We start from the raw sequence: 17,949 nt of genomic DNA, 5'->3' as shown, positions 1-17,949 counted from the left end.
ATAGGATGACTATGAGCCGCCAATGTGATATGGCCATGAAAAAAGCTAATGCAGTCTTGGGATGCATCAGGCGAGGTATTTCCAGTAGAGATAAGGAGGTGTTAGTACCGTTATACAAGGCACTGGTGAGACCTCACCTGGAATACTGTGTGCAGTTCTGGTCTCCCATGTTTAAGAAGGATGATTCAAACTGGAACAGGTACAGAGAAGGGCTACTAGGATGATCCGAGGAATGGAAAACTTGTCTTATGAAAGGAGACCCAAGGAGCTTGGCTTGTTTAGCCTAACCAAAAGAAGGTTGAGGGGAGATATGATTGCTGTCTATAAATATATCAGATGGATAAATACCACAGAGGGAGAGGAATTATTTAAGCTCAGTACCAATGTGGACACAAGAACAAATGGTAATAAACTGGTCATTGGGAAGTTTAGACTTAAAATTAGACGAAGGTTTCTATCCATCAGAGGAGTGAAGTTTTGGAATAGCCTTCCAAGGGAAGCAATGGGGGCAAAAGACTTATCTGGCTTTAAGATTAAACTTGGTAAATTTATGGAGGAGATGGTATGATGGGATAACATGATTTTGGCAATTAATTGATCTTTAACTAGTCATGGTAAATAGGCCCAATGGCCTGTGATGGGATGTTAGATGGGGTGAGATCTGAGTTATTACAGAGAATTCTTTCCGGGGTATTTGGCTGGTGAAATTTGCCTATATGCTCAGGGTTCAGCTGATCGCCATATTTGAGGTCGGGAAGGAATTTTCCTCCAGGGCAGATTGGAAGAGGCCCTGGAGGTTTTTCGCCTTCCTCTGTAGCATGGGGCATGGGTCACTTGCTGGAGGATTCTCTGCTCCTTGAAGTCTTTAAACCATGATTTGAGGACTTCAATAGCTCAGACATAGGTGAGAGGTTTTTCGCAGGAGTGGGTGGGTGAGATTCTGTGGCCTGCATTTGCAGGAGGTCAGACTAGATGATCATAATGCCAATGTGATATGGCTGTGAAAAAAGCTAATGCGGTCTTGGGATGCAACAGGCGAGGTATTTCCAGTAGAGATAAGGAGATATTATTAGTACCATTATACAAGGAACTGGTGAGACCTCATCTGGAATACTATGTGCAGTTTTGGTCTCCCATGTTTAAGAAAGATGAATTCAAACTGGAACAGGTACAGAGAAAGGCTACTAGGATGATCTGAGGAATGGAAAAGCTGTTTTATGAAAAGAGACTCAAAGAGCTTGGCTTGTTTAGCTTAACAAAAAGAAGGGTTAGGGGACATATAATTGCTGTCTATAAATATATCAGAGGGATAAATACCATAGAGGGAGAAGAATTATTTAAGCTCCGTACCAATGTGGATACAAGAACAAATGGATATAAACTGGCTATCAGGAAGTTTAGACTTGAAATTAGATGAAGGTTTCTAACCATCAGAGGAGTGAAGTTCTGGAACAGCCTTCCAAGTGAAGCAGTGTGAGCAAAAGACATATCTGGCTTCAAGACTAAGCTTGATAAGTTTATGGAAGAGATGATATAATGGGATAGCCTAATTTTGGCAATTAATTGATCTTCAACTATTAGCGGTAGATATGCCCAATGGCCTGTGATGGGATGTTAGATGGGGTGGGATTTGAGTTACTACAGAGAATTCGTTCCTGGGTGTCTGGCTGGTGAGTCTTTCCCACATGCTCAGGGTTTAGCTGATTTGCCATATTTGGGGTCGGGAAGGAATTTTCCTCCCGGGCAGATTGGCAGAGGCCCTGGGGTTTTTCGCCTTCCTCTGCAGCGTGGGGCATGGGTCACTTGCTGGAGGATTCTCTGCACCTCAAAGTCTTTAAACCATGATTTGAGGACTTCAATAGCTCAGACATAGGTTAGTGGTTTGTTACAGGAGTCGTTGGGTGGGATTCTGTGGCCTGTGTGCAGGAGGTCAGACTAGATGATCATAATGGTCCCTTCTGACCTTAAAGTCTATGATTCTATGAATGGTCCCTTCTGACCTTAATATCTATGAATCTATAAGCCCTTCTACTAAGTCCTTGTACTGGAAGAATGAAATATGCCTCTAGGGGCTCCTCTCACAAATTATACTCACATAAATGTGAAAGGATGCAGACCAGTTCAAGAGTTTGTCACCTTAGGACTGTGGGGTTTGTCCTCATAATTTTTTATGCTATTTACCCCCTCCTCTGTCTGCTCTTCCCTGAACAGAAAGGTCAATAAATCCACACATTCCCCTTTCCAACGTTTTCCTTAACCCCTTTACAGCGATGATTCCCAAGTGGGCGGTTGGATCCCACATAAGCTCTAGTGGTGTCATTAGCTGCTATCTCTCCTGCCTATTTTCTTAGGAATGATGCACCTGGTGAAGTGGGGAGAGGGACTCCCTAATTGCTCCATTTTCCTTTGTGGGACATGAATCAAGTGTCACCACTCCTCTGAAAGGGAATTATTTTTATCAGGCAGTTTTGTCAAGTTCCCCCACCCATTGATGCAGGGGGATGGCATTTCTGTGTCTTCATAGTAAACTGTGTCCTAGCTATAGAGTCATAATATCATCTGCAGAACAGATATTCTGTATAGTATAGTTCAGTGGTTCTTAACCTTTACTGCAGCCTGCACCCCTTTGGTTCTCAAAATATGTTCTTGCACCCCTTATCAAAAATCAAAATATGTTCTCGCACCCCTTATCAAAAATCATTGAAGTAGGTCAGTTCTTTAAACCTAGATATATTTTTTGTTTGTATATTACAGAAATCGTTAAAAATGTATAATGTTAATAAATACATAGGTTTGATGAAACAAAGTAGCTGTACTTACGTGCCGTGCTTAATTTGTGTTGTTTGTGTTTTTGATTATTTATCTTCTAAAAAAAATCTGGCATGTCTTGCAGCCCCAAGAGGTGCGTGCACCCCAGTTTGAGAACCACTGGCATAGTTCCATCCTTGCTGTGTAACTTTGTTTGCCTGAGTGTACACACAAGTCTCTGGCTGCATTGCATTTTTGTGGGTTGACTTCCCTTCATTTTCCTCTGTTGTGGACAAGAGTCTTTCAGTGTATTTAGTAGCAGTGATTAATGATAACCTAGTGCATTCTCTCCCAGTAACAGCTGCCCTCTTACCGATTATATCAATATGCTGCAGAGCTTTTGCAACCTGTAGTTAACAAAAAGGTTGAATGCCTCCTTGGGGCTAATATATTTATTTTAAAATTACTAAGGCTGTCACGGAGTCAGCTTATGTTAAGAAAATATGTCTGGCTAAGGAAACATTAACCAATGTGTGATCTAATTACTTGGCAGAAGGAGTTAAATTTGCATTGATACATAAATGAAGTTTGGCCGGCACACAATGAAGAAAATAATTATTAGAAATGCATTTGTAATTCTAGAAAGAGTTAGCATAAGTACCCCAGGCACAAGACTTCATTAACAGATTTAATTAGGCAACATCTCTCAATCAAAACAAGAGGAGGTTGAGTTATTGAGGAGGTTAAAATGTTGATTTATTAGCAGATATGATTGGCAAATTTGTTAGTAAAGCAAATCTGATAACTAGATGCCATTGCTGAAAAAGCATTAAATGCTTGAAAGAAACTGATTGTCATCAATCCATATGGTAAAATAAAATATGCCACCCCTGAATACCGTTAAGTAATTTTGAGTAACCAAATTTAAGGAAATCACAGTCTGCTCATTCTATATATTAAAGTTATTGCCCATACATAACCTCCAATGCCATTTACTGGATTAATATATTAGAACTTCTTCTTCTTTTTTTTTTTAAAGAGTTTTATTTGTTGTTTTTTTTCGATTTTTATTTAAAGCTGGAATTGCACTATAAAGAAAATAGTAGTAGAATGTAATGTACGGTATCTGTAATAAATGTTTTTTAGCTATCATAGCTGATACATTAACACACCTCCTAGTATACTTGTTCTTTTGTTTTACAGTTTAGTTCAGTTACAGAGATTTCTTATATTTTTTAATCTTACTGATGTGTGTTGCATGGGAATGGAATACTAATATTTTTTAAAATGTCTGTGATGTTGCTTAATTTCCTGAAGTTAGTTTTAGTTTACTGTGGAAAATTCTAATTCTGTCACTAGAGGAGTTTGAGCATTTTTACTATTTTATGGTAGTCAATGGATAATGAGCCAAACTAACAAATCACATTGCCATATAATTGCAGAATTCAATAGCTTAACTGCTCTGCAAACAAAAATATTAACTGATCCATCTTGAAAAGTAGCTGAATTTAATTTTTAATAAGTCCTCTGCTGTTTATTGCATTATTGTAATGCAAAATACAGTTTCCTGCTGAGCAATAGGTGAATTTTCAGAGATTGAGACGTCATATAGAAATACCGTATTGCCTTGAATATTTCTTGCCGGGACGAAATTTAATTGCTAGTGGCAATAACACTTTTGTTCTTGCACAAAAATTAAGTAGCAATTTCCTGAACTGCTTTTTGCTAATTTAAAATGTTTTTTTTAAAAGTAGAGCTAAATAACCTTTTGACTTTTAGAGCTGAAGTTAACAAACCTTGCAACACTGATCGAGTTTACATACAGACCTGCATAATTTTTAGATTGGAAATATATGAACACATCCATTATTGGTTGCACTTTTTCTTTGCTGTATAAACTGAAATTGTTTGTCTGAGTTCAACATTTAAAAAAAAAAAATCTTAATCAACTTTGCCACCACCCTACTCTTTTAAAGCAAGAGATAGGTATGTCATGATTTACTGTTCAGGCCTACAGTAGCTTCATTTGGGACATCCCGTGGTAGAACTACAGTAGCCTGTTTAGTCCCCAAGCTGACAAACACTTAGGCATATGAGTAACTTTTCCTCTTCTATATATTCCTGTTGAATTGAATAGGGCTATTCACGTAATTAAAGTTACTAAGTGAGCTGTAGCTCACGAAAGCTTATGCTCTAATAAATTTGTTAGTCTCTAAGGTGCCACGGGTACTCCTTTTCTTTTTACATATTTAAGTGTTTGTAGGTTTGGGGCCATAGGACTTAATTTGAGAGGTGCTTATCATATCAGCAACTCCCATTGACCTAGACAAGAATCGTGGGTGCTCAAGACCTCTTTTGGGCCTACTATTTTACTTTTTCATCTAAAAACAGAACATAGAATTTGGGCCAAAATTCACTGCAAGAAGCAAATACATAATCTAAGTTGCTAAATAATTAGTGTCTTCAAGACCATAAGCTGTGATTGATAGAATAATATTATAACTTTGCATTAGTGAGTGTTATAGGGATTATTTTTATTAATAAATATAAGATGCAAAAGGAAGGGTGTAATTTGTATTTGAACCCATTAATTAACTGTAACATTGGTAAAGACTTAGGGTAATTCATGTCTTTTACTCAAATGAGAACAGTGGTCTCCAGACAACCTGCTATACAGATAAACTGCATTAATTCCTATTTTTGGAGGATCTGATTTTACCAGTTTGTACAAGATTTTTGTTATTTGAAGTTATCATAGTAACATATTTTGATTTGTTAAATGTTTTTGCGTGGAGTTTAGTCCATAGATTTCATATATGAATATCCATTTTTTATCGTATTTATTATATTATAGCTGGTCTTATTGGTTGGATAATTTTTATGACCAATAATATTTCTAATGTAGTCTTTGAGAGATTAAATACCATGCTTTGGGGCATTTGCTGACTAGTTCACAAATGAAAGATGATTTTTGTGTCTGAGTATAGAATTTCATAATTGGCCAGTAAAGTTAATGGGATTTTTCATTTTCGTCTGAAGAATCAGAATTAGGAAAATGGACTCTGGTGTGGTAAAACACAAATTCATGGTTTTTGATGATGTGAAAAAAAGTGAAGTTTATATTTTTACTTTACTAGAAATCAAATTTATTAATCGAAATATGACTTATGTTTCAGTTATACTTATTATAATACTCTTTTATTAGTAACTAGTAATTCTAGTAATAACTAGAATATTAGTTAAAATTATTAAACTTGTAGATATGTAATAAAACGAATTTAAGTGAATCAGATTATGTTCTATAAGCAGTAAATGTCACCATTCATCCTAGAGGGATCCCATAGTTCTTTCCAAAATATTTTTTGTATAATTTTATTATGACCACCTTTTATTTCTGCAGCCGTGGAATAAATTATACTCATTTGCATTTGTCACTTGTTATGTCCACTTGCCTAATTTCAAAGGTACCTCTGACATTCTTAGTCTGCCAGCAGAATTCATTCAGGGAAAAAAGGACCCATAATAGAAATACTCCCCTTTTTTCTTGCGTTTCTTGGCTCACAAGTTAGGGAACGTGATATGTGCCATTCAAATCTTCAATTTACAGTACTGATACTTGGTTGTTACCCGCAACTTGAAATTTGATCTTTTTTATAAACAAAGCTCAAAAATAGTTTTGGGTACTACATTGCCTTCTGAGTCTCCCTATCAATTATTGTGGTTTTACAATCACAATTTTCTATTTTTTTGTTAAATGCTTTTGTTTCTAAGTACTGACAGTGCATGGGAAACACCAATTGCTGTCACAGTAACAAAGTAAACAAAATGAAAACAATATTTTTCTACTAACCTTCAGCTGAAATCCTATAACACTAATAGATAATTTTTAAGCTGATGGTGTCCCTTTTTAAAATGTAAATTTTGTGCTGAATAGATCAGTGTAAATACATAGCTTTTTCTGAAATGTTAGCTAGATTAACAAGGAAAATGTTTACTTTTTTATTGGTAAAACCAGAAAGGAGAATGGAAATAAGTATTTTAGTTTTCTGTTTCTATAGATATGATTTTGTTTGTTATGTTGATGTAAAGTCATTGGCAGGATTTGTGGTACCTTTCTTTGTTTTACAGCTGTAAACTCCCTCCTCTTCCCCTTTTCCCCTGACCAAATTGTCTTCAAAGATTCTGGGATTTCATATGTTTTTGTAGATAAGAGTTTATTCTTGCAACCAATTCAGGCACTCTCATAAGCTGTTCCATTGCTCTCAGACCTACATAAATGGCTAGGTTCTGTAAGAAAAGACAGTAATCTCTGGAAAACATTCTCAGTTATGTTTTGCCTAGAAATAAATTAAACAAGTTTCATGAGAAACAAATACAAGAAAATCTCCTTGATCCGGTTGAAAAAGTTCAGGAAGATGTGGAAATGCAGCTGTTCACAGTTTCAAACAAGGCCTCTTATTGCAAACAAATGTTCCTAAGTGCTTGGTGGAAGTTGCTTGTACCTAAATTTCTATTTCACTGAATTTTTCTACCAAGTTATAGGTCAGTGTAATAACAAGCATACCATCTCAACCTGCCCAGGCCCTAATGTGTGACAAAAACTGAAAGTAAAGGAGACAAAAATAATTTATGCAGGAAAATTTAAAACAAGGGTAGTCAGTCCTTTAGTGTAACTACATCTTGAAACCTATTTAATGATTCTTTAATTTCTGATGTAAGTAATTTTCAGTAATACAAGCAATTTAGGTGCCTTTGGGGAGTGAATGATGAGGGATGTTTGAGAACAAGTAAAGATTGATGCAGAGAAGACTAACAGATCTGTTCAGCTGTGTTTATCTAGGTATTTCTAGTGTGTTCATCTGTACAATATCTGAGCTACAACACACCACATTGACCTCTGCACTGTTAATGAAATATCTGTTTTAACTAAAACTTTAACCCACTTATTTCTGAATATTAGTTTGCTTTAATACAATTCTAAGAACTACTATATGTAAGGTGAGATGTAATATAACATGGTAAAACTATACTAATATAAACACTAGATCAGTTTGTTGGGCATGTTTCTAATTTGACTGTATAAAGTAGACTTGTTAATATGAACCATGATTTATGCTTGAGAACTTAGATAAATACAAGTCAAATTTAAAAGAAAAATATTAAATGCAAGTAATATTCTCTAACTTGACAGATTCCAATAAAGACAGAAGGTCCTCAAAATACCACTGCTTAAAAGTCGGAGTATCTTAAGCAGCTTCATAATTGAGAAAAATAGTGTTCAGAAAAGAAATAGTGACTCACTACTAATGCAGTTCTAACATTCTCTTTTAATCTAAAATGTCAGAAGAGCTAATGCAAATTCCCCAGTTTCTGTAATGTAACTGAATCAACAGCATTTAAGGGAGTGCTCTCAGGCCAACGAAGAAAAGTTTGTGGAAATTATCTTTAATTTTTGGCCAAAGAACACATCGTGATGGTAGAGCAGCTTTGTAACTGAGGCTTTAATTGTTCTCGCATGAGACACTCACAAATGTGAGAATATGATATGTGGAAATGTGATATGTTTTGAGACCAACTAAAATTCAGCTATGACTAGCTTTTGTTTAAACTGGATTTAAAATTATATATATATATATATATATATATAATTTTAAGGAGAACTTTGATATAATTGTTATAAGCATTTTACTTATTTTATCATTAAAAACTAGCTGAGAGGTGACCCCTCCTTATCTTTTTTTTATAATTTTGATTCCAAATGGTGTAAAATACTTGAGCAGATTTCTTCTGTACAGTTGACTTATTGTCTTGATGAGAGAGAGGGAAGTGTGATGCAGGAGAAGGAATGGGCTCACATAATGATTAGTGAGAATGGTAGAAAGGGCAACATGGGTTCACATAATGATTAGGCATGGTTTTGTGATATGGTCAGTAGAAGATGGAGAAAGCTTTATTTACGAAAGAGAAGAGATGGTTTGGAAGAGGTTAAGTAGATCATTCTGAGTGATTTATTAGTGATGGGAGTAGAAGGGGGAATCAGGAGCTTTGAGGAGTTTAAAACTGTATGAAGAGGGTGGATTTGAATGTATTTATGCTTTGATTTTTCCCACTGTTGATCTGTAGCTTTTTAATTTGTGCTGGTTTTGGGATGGCAGAATGGAAGGAGATGGTCCCTTAACACTGCTGTTTTAGGCAAGAATAGAGAAATGGGCATAGACAAGGAAGCCTACACTGAAAAATCTATCTTGTAGTCCTTGTAGGTCTCATGTGGCTGTGGGGGTACTTCTATTACATTTCCTGAGCCCTGTAAATCCTATCTTGTGAGCCTAACAAATATATGAGATTTTGGGGACAAAGAATATTGTGTAACATTCCAAAAACATCCCAAAAAAGTAACTATAGGCATATTAGATTTGTTTGAAGTACACGTATAGAACTTTTAAATATTCTGTGCTTTATGATATATATTACATGTCAAAGTTCAGTTCTGCATTCCCCACATAGTGCATCCTACTTTTAGGCCTCCATCTCCCTTGCTGTCATCTTTCTTGGGCGGAAACCTATATTTCTTTCCCTACTGACCAGGGTTTTTTGCAGGCTACAAAGTTCCTTGCCTACATTGTTGTTCTCAGCAAGCCAGATAGCCTAAATGGCCAGCACCTCTGGTTTGTTTTCTCTTCAGAGGCTGTAAACTGCATAATTGACCATCACTATAAATTACCACACAGGTCTTTCTAAGCAAGCACATTTATTCTTAAGGTAAAAGCAATTATAGAGAAAACATATAAACAATAAACCTACACATATGCTTAAAAAAAACCTTAATAGAAGTCATTCCTCTCCCCCCGACTCCAGAAGGAGCTTTGGCAGGAGTCAGTCCTTCAGACCCTTCCCTAAGGATTGGGACTCCCCCTTGGACAGAAGGTTTTGCCAGTTTGCTGGATTGGAAAGAAGGCCCTGAGTCAGTTTAAATTCAGGCTATTTATCCATAAGTCCTTTTTTTGTATGTTCATCTCTGGTGAATCCAGTTTGCCACCAGTATGTGCAAACCTCTCCAGGTGCTGGTACTTCACTGGTGGCGTTTACATCCTGAGTGAATTTGCCTAATAATCCCCCACTGTTCTTAATTTCTGGAGGGCAGTATTTACTCTCCCTCAGGAAGCTACATATAATCACTGGCCCACAATGATACATAAACTTAATACAATAAGATTTTTCAAATATATTGCAGAAAATTGCCAGATCTGTTGCACTGTAGGTTTGTTTTTGAAACCTTGATTTATTTATACAGCACATTGCTGTTACCGGTGACCGTTTATGTGGCTGCAGTGTTGTTGCAAACTTCTGTTTTGATGGATAAAATAAACTATTTTGCAGCTCTCAAATTTTGCTGGCTATTTTTGATAAAGTGTTTAATAAAGAGCATAATCTATTTTAAAATTTTAAATTGGAGCGGTAAATTAAAAGCCAGTGTTCTGTGTATCTGATCTCAGTGTATTTATCAAATAAGATGTTTACTATTTTTAGTGTGCAGTAACAAATTCTGCATTCAATTTTCAGTTTTTTGGTGTCTCGTGGGAAATTCTATTCGAAAAGTCCTAGAATACCATTGGCTCTCATAACTTATCCATTCATATATCTTTTCATGTTACCCCACCTTCTCCCCCACTCTTCCTCTCCTTCCTCTGCCACTTATGCCAGCCTTGACATGTCATTTGTCCACTACTTCTTCCATATTTCTCTCTATACTTGAACACTTTTCCTGAGTTGGTTCATAAGGCTATTTTCCTTTCATTTTCAAGTCTCCCACCTCTCCCATTACAACTAACAGCTGACTATTTTGCAGTGGTGTGGGGTGCTTGTGTGTAGAATACTTCAAATTAAAAAAAAATATTGTTTTAAGGTGTGGGCAGTCACCACCTGGCCATCTTACTTATTTGTTCCAATCTCTTTCACTTGCCCCCGGCCTTTGGAATCTTCTTTGGACAACAGAACATGCCTTCTTTTGTATCCTGGATGCTAATGGGAGGGGGAACTCCCAATAATGCTAGTAAAAATACTCTTGAACTCCAATTTGAAATGTCAGTATAAGTACTGTTTGAAATATTTTGACATCTTTATAAACTTACATTTACTTATTTAGAATTTTGTTTTTGCTTTGATGCATTTATTCATGTTCTACGTTTTCATTTTAAAGGTGACCTGGAAAGAGGAAAAAATAAGCTTGTGCCCTTTTTTATTTATGATGTACAAAAAAGAACGCCTGAAAAGTTTTTAATTGTTTTATTTTTACATTAATAAGTCAGTTCCTGTCAGGGAGACTGTAAACTGACTGGAGAACTAATGTAATCATGACATAATGAGCTAAAAAAGTCAGAGGATTTTTAATTGTTGTTTGAAATGCCTTCTAATGCCAATTTAATTTTTACTACTAGCATTTTGAATAATGGAAGCCTTTATTAAAGATTCAACACTCCTATTCCTGCAGTTAAGATGTTAAAGTTTACCCTTAAAATCTTCTTACCAAATTAGGGCAGACCAGACTGGACAGTCTTGGTATTTTTGTGGTAAAAACCATACAAATCATACAGATAAAATATGTTTTTACATATAAGCAAACACTTTTCAGGCCTTCTTCATATATTGGAGAAGTAAAAAATCAAAAGCCCAATTTAAAAAATATCCTTTGCAGGTCACCTTCAAAGACTAGATTTTTCAGATACTCGCCTTCGTCTGGGTGCAAAGTTGTGCCTGCAGTTATTTGTGCCTGCATAAAGCCTGTTTAGGACTGGATTGAAAATCTGTCCCTTGAAATCTGTTTTGAAATAATTGTATCTCCTTTTATATTCAATTGCTCTTTATTTTCTCTGCCTGTAGGTTGCTATGGTGTTGACGGAGAGAGTGATTCTATTATGAGCTCAGCTTCAGAAAACTCCACTGAACCTTGGTTTTGTGATGCATGCAAATGTGGGGTATCTCCTAGCTGTGAACTATGTCCCAATCAAGATGGAATCTTCAAAGAGACAGATGCTGGCAGGTCAGGTTGCAGAAGCGATTATTCAAACTTGATATTACCACATAGTCTTAAAAGTAAAAGTTAAATGTGTTAATACATGATACTGGACCTATTCCAGTGAGTTTCATTAGGGGACAATAGCATAAATGAAATTGCATTGGAGTTGATCTTTTTTTCCTATTTTGATTTAGAAAAATGCTTGTATTTTCTAGTCCAACGTTTAATTTCTGTAGACTTTCAATATCCTTTATGCCCTATGTAATAGGAAGCAGATATTGACTGGTTGATTTGAACATCAAAATTTATTGCCCTATAAACTAAAAATAGACTGAGGTGAAGCAGAGGTCAATATATAGTTCAGGAGGTAATGAATCTTGATGTTCACTGATATATGCAGTCAGCATACATTGTTACATATATTTATCAGTACTGAGAAATCTTCCCTTCATGGCCATGAATGTGCTTGCTCAGTTTAGGAAAAAAATATTTTAAAGGGTCAAGGAAAGGAGAGGTGTAGTTTACTTATTTTATGTATTTCAAGCATTTATACTGCATTCACCACCAAAATATGTGGAACAGAGCTTAGATTAAGGCAAAAACATTACCCATGTGTAGGAAGCTAAATGCCGAGTGGAACTGTCCCCACCCCACTTCAGGACTTCAAAAAGAGATGTGAGTAAGACCTCATCAGTAGATTAAATGACAAGAGAGAGAACCAGCAATTATGGGAAACCCTTAAGCAAAGGCATGTATAACATAGTTTCATGAATATAGTCAGGCTTGGGTTTAGTCTAACTTCTGGCGGCAATGAATTCTGAAGGTGTGGGCCTATGCTGGCTTCTTTGAACCTCACCCCTGTCATAATTTATCTGAAGTGTTTTGGGCAAACACAGCTTGTGTGATTACTTAGAGAGGTCTTGACGTAGTTAGGCCTTGGCCAGTTAGGGTTTTGTAGATGTTAACCAGCACCTTGCATTTTACTCAGAAATTTTCTAATAGCCATTGTGTAGTGTGTAGCACCCTTATAATACATGTGCCCCTGCTGGTCGCCTTTATCAGATGGCAGAAAGCTCCATTCTTCACTCGCTCGAGTTTGTGTTCCACCTGTGGTTGGACATGGATAGGGGGCATTGAAGCACTATTCTAGAGTATCAAAGGCATGTAGGAACATAGTGAAATCTGCACCAGCAATAAAAAAACAGACTTTTGGCTACCCCAAGATGGAAAAAGACATATCTGACCACTGAGATATGTGATTGCAGACCACTTTGACAAATGGCAAGCAAATGCAATAATTTATAGACTTCATCATTTTCCGCTGTGTGCTGCTTCCTGTCAGTGAGCATTACCTCAGTCTTGTCTAGACTCTGCTTAAGCCTGTTAGCTTTCAAACTGGTGATGATCTCTGCCAGATAATGGGATAGCAAGTAAATGTCTCAGTCAAGGTCTCTGTACCTCTTATTACATCTCCGTTTCCCCTAATAGCTTTCCAGGTTGGTCAAGTGGGGTAACAATATTAAGCTCATGTGGGGTCGTCCAGCTGAGAGCACTCAGACAAGCATAGCACTCTCTCATCAGTACTCTCTGGGATCTATGACAAGAAAGAACAGAACCACTGTAATGTGATTACTTCTTTCCTTATCAGATCCAAAAAGTAAGTCAAGAACACTGGATGTTGATGGTAATACATCCTTTAAAAAATCCTGGCAGAATTAGCAGTGTTGCCTGATCTCTGACCAGCAGGATATCTTTGACCATCAAGGTCACTGCTGTTGCCACACCATATGCACATATGCTTCCACACATCTGAAACTTGTCTGATATTCAAAGAATTGGAGGGTTTTCAGATGATGGGCCTGCTATCAACACTTCAGTGATTAATCTTAGCAGACGAAGACAGTAGAAATAGTTGGCAAGGATAATGTCAAAAGATAGTGTTTTAACTCAGGCTGAGCCACTGTGTCTTTTGGACTTGCATAGGTGTAAAAGTCCTGAAGAACCTTATTAGTGATTATGATGGAAGAGTCAAAGAACCAGGTAAATATGTTGTGACGTTGTACCCCATAGTGCTTTATGGGAATATGACATAACTGAAATATCTTTTATGCTACATGTGTCATGTAACATATCTCTGTAAAGGTTATGGTCTACTGAATCTATTCATCCTATTTGTATACATATATCACTTTTGTATTTGAAGTTATGAATATTGGCAGTATACTTGTCTGATTCTAAGTAGGTTTTAGTGAAGCAGTTGGTCAGCTTCCTGAGAAAAGACTATTCTCAGTAAGTGCCCAATCAAGAAGCCCTTAAGCCAACAATGAACTTGGAGATGCCAGTCCACATCTGAGCTTTCCCAGGAATGTGGCTTGGCTGATAAGGAACTCAGTCATGCATCGATTCAGTAGACTATAACCTTTACAGAGATATGTTACATGGCACATGTAGCATAAAACATATTTCAGTTATGTCATATTCCCATAAAGCATTATGGAGTACAATGTCACATATGTATTATTATTTCAAGTACTATAAGCACACTAACCTTCAAATCCTTGCAGACATATGGCTGTGAAATCTTTCACAATTTCAGTGTGCATTCACAAAGAGAATATTCATTTTGTATATTTTAAAGCTAGTATAATCAATTATGAATTGTACAACAAAATAGGGTCTTTATTGGTAAGTAATGGCATGGCCAAAGTATATCAAAGTGCCTGGTTTCTCCACTTTCAGGTATCTGCTTAAGTTCAGGCTGGTTTTAATAACTTTCTCCCTCAATCCCTTTGAGAACCAAACATTTTGATATTGCAAAAGTGATCCAGTTATATTTGCACAAAATACAAGGAAATTAAACTGCAAAGTTTAAGTACAATAAGTTTTCATTTTACCTTTGTTGATAATCATTTGCTTATGTGTTATGACTCAAAGGAAGACCCTTCATCTGAAAAAAGCTTTAATTACACAGTTTGGTACTTTCCCTATCTGTCACAGGTATGCTCTCATTCTCCAGTTCAAGTGCTATAAAACATTGTATACATGTTTTTTATGTAATGTGTTCTAAGAACATAGCTATGTTTTCTCCCTGCCGTCTGCTTAATGTTCTACTCTCTCTCCCAGCCAAGGACTTTGTTTTGTCTTACTTTTAGCTTTCCTGCCCAACTTGTTTCTCAGTTTTCTACTTATGCTACTACAGTAGTGATCTCTGACCCTGCAGTCATTGGGAGGTGAACACGTTCAGGATGAGGCCCTTAGAAACAGCAGTATGTAACAAAAAGAGTTTTCCACCTCCTGTAAATGTACTGTTATTGAGAATAACATTAATGGGTTTAATTCTTGCAGGTAAAATTGTGCTAGTGTTTTAACTTTCTTAGGGCCATATCTCCCCTTTACCTTTGATATCATGGAGGATTCTGCCCAATATGAGTTTAATCTTGGGGAGGAAGGGAGAATGTTACCTACAAAGAGAAGCAGCTTGATACTGGAAATCATAGTCTTTAATGTAGCCCACCATGGCATTTTTAAAAATAGACCAATGATTTAGGCCTTGTAGTCAATGGGTTTACTCACATGCATAAAGTTAGGGCACATGCTTAAGTTGTTAGCAAGACTGGGGCCTCAAACACCTCCAGAGACCTTAGTCGAAGGGTATCTTGATAACAAACACAATAAATTTGTTCTTAATCTAGTCTCCAGTGATTGTGTCTACATTTTAAAACAATTTGGAATAATTCAGTTCCTCACAATTAGCAGTTATAGAATTTTAAAAAGTAGTAGTAGTATTAGTAGAATAAATTGCGCATATATAACCTATGCTAAAAAGAACATTAAGGTTGCAAAGGTAAGCTCTCAAAAACGAGGTAATGCCAGCATTAAGGTTGTGCGTGCAACCTTAATTCATCCCCCTTGTACATGTGCATTGACAGTTTTTAATTACATGTTCACATACTTTATAAAAACACTGAATCACAAACAGTGCTTAAATACTTTGTATACTAGAGTAGACTTGATTAATGTGGAAACTTTTCTTCATTTTACTGGTTCTCTGCACAGCATGACAATGTAGTTGGATAAGATTCTTTTCTCCATTAGTGACTGCTGACTTAAGGGACCCTACCAGCTCACTTCTTTTGTTTGATTTCAGAAAATGTCCGCTATGGCAATCTTGGACCCATGGAGGATAGGTCCAGAGCATGAAAGTAAGCAAGCATAGTAACCTCTGTAGCATTCCTAGTTCAAGTAACAAATGGGGGAAAAGCCTGAAGGAACATGGAGACATTGACGCATATAGAGTTTAATAATTGATTCTCAACCTGTAGGCTGGTCAATTTTTTTTCCTTCCTGAAGAACACAGATGGTGTGCAAGAGAACCATTCGATTCAGTGTGAAAAGTCCCTCATCCCCTTATTCTAGATCTTTCAGTCTGAAAGTTTCAGTCTTCAGTAAGAATCGGTATCATGACTTGATCTTAATTTTCTAGATTGTAAACTCTTTTGGGCAAGGACTGTCCACTATTATGTTTCTATAGTGTCTAGCACAATGGAGCCCAACCTAGTGATTTAGGCACTACCATATTATAAATATTAACAAACAAAATCCTCCTCCTTCCACCAACTTCCACCATTTTAGAGGATGTCCAGCTATGTTAGATATGCATCAGTGCGGTGATGTGAAATTACGGATAGGTGAAACCAAACGTGTTCAATTTCTCTTCACAATCAAGTCAGAATAATTTCTCTCTTTCTGGTAAGTGAAAGGTGAATAGTTACTTTAATGAAATGCCTACTTTCTCTAAAGAATCTTCTTCTTTTTTTTTTTTTTTTGCCTTAACTTCCCAGTTTCATGAACATGAAGATGGATTTTTAAAATCTTTTTTTCTCTCCAAAAAGTATTATCCTAGAATAGGATATTTGTCCTGTCCTTGTTTTGGGTTGATTTTTTTTTTTCTTCTTCCCTAATCAACATCTATCGTCATTGCTCCAAGCAAAATGGATGGTAAAGTAACAAGGAAGATTATTCTTCTCTGATTACCCAATTTGTTTTAATTACAAGGTTCTAAAACGTGTGCAGCTAAACAAATGAGCAGGAAAATATTTAGAACTGGTATTAAATGCAGCTGAAACTGCCTCAGCTGTGAACTTGACTGACTTCTGTATGTTTTTTAATAAAGATTCAGGTTGGAGTTCGCATATAGGTGGTTGAGGAAATGAGATACTTGTGTGCCAATCACACTGAAATGGAAGTTTAAATCTGTAATACTTGTGTGACATGTGCTAAAACATTTTGAGAAGGTCAGTATGAAGCAAGTAGCCAGCTGTTGGGTTTATCATAGATAAACTCCTACAGAGTGCAGCAGCATTTAATACACCAGGGGAGCATGAAAAAACTGCAAATTAAATTGAGAAGCAGCTGCTTGTTGAAGATGTGTATCTTTATATTGAACTCTGCAGGGTGCATTTGGAAGTTGTATTAAAACTTACTATCAAAAATCTTAAACTAAAACGTTGGCTTTTTAAAAAATAGTAGATAATTTTGAAGATGTGTAACTATTTCTCCACTTCCCCCTATAAAAATGTTCTCAGTCTAATGCATCTTAAACCAGTGGTATGGTGCAAAAAAGGAAAATCTATAGAATTCAGAATGCTTTTAGTAATAATAAAACAGACCTTCTTATAATGTAATGTCAAGGTTATGAGACTTCTTCTTCATATGTCATCAGATGGCATTCTATGGAAAAAAGGTGGCTCTGACACTTGACGTACACAAAAAGATTTTTGACACCCATTAATGCAAACATTTTGAATTGTTTGACATGTACATAGATTAAACTATATAATTTCTTTAAGAAAAGTACACTGTACAGAAATGAGAACACTTTGTGCCTGATCATGGCTGGCCCTGTGTACTGGTGAAAGAGAATAGAGAGGGGATCAGCTGTCCGCTAAATGAGTGCACCCTGCTGCTACTTCGTTTGCAATGGAGAGTCAGGTTCACAGATCCTGCTCCAAGTGGGCAGAGTTTTGATTCCACATACCCCCTGACCTCCGGTGTCTTGGTGCATCAGGGTACATACATTGTGAGATGTACATATAGATTCATAGATACTAAGACCAGAAGGGACCATTCTGATCATCTAGTCCGACCTCCTGCACAGCGCAGGCCACAGAATCTCACCCACCCACTCC

At 36.5% G+C, this 17,949-nt stretch overlaps 1 protein-coding gene across 10 annotated transcripts in view; it reads left to right on the top strand.

The window, feature by feature from the left end:
* PHF14 (PHD finger protein 14) overlaps nucleotides 1-17,949 on the top strand; it is a 321,061-nt gene that overhangs the window by 58,623 nt on the left and 244,489 nt on the right. For all 10 annotated transcript variants that reach the window (XM_038390501.2, XM_043509246.1, XM_043509252.1 and 7 more), the window contains one exon: nucleotides 11,626-11,785. In XM_038390501.2, the coding sequence (XP_038246429.1) occupies nucleotides 11,626-11,785 (160 nt within the window). The remainder of the gene's footprint in view (nucleotides 1-11,625; nucleotides 11,786-17,949) is intronic.

The sequence above is a fragment of the Dermochelys coriacea genome, chromosome 2 (assembly GCF_009764565.3).
Source record: "Dermochelys coriacea isolate rDerCor1 chromosome 2, rDerCor1.pri.v4, whole genome shotgun sequence".
NCBI lineage: Eukaryota > Metazoa > Chordata > Testudines > Dermochelyidae > Dermochelys > Dermochelys coriacea.
Note: the sequence above shows the minus strand (reverse complement) of the source record. Positions and strands in the feature narration are given on the sequence as shown.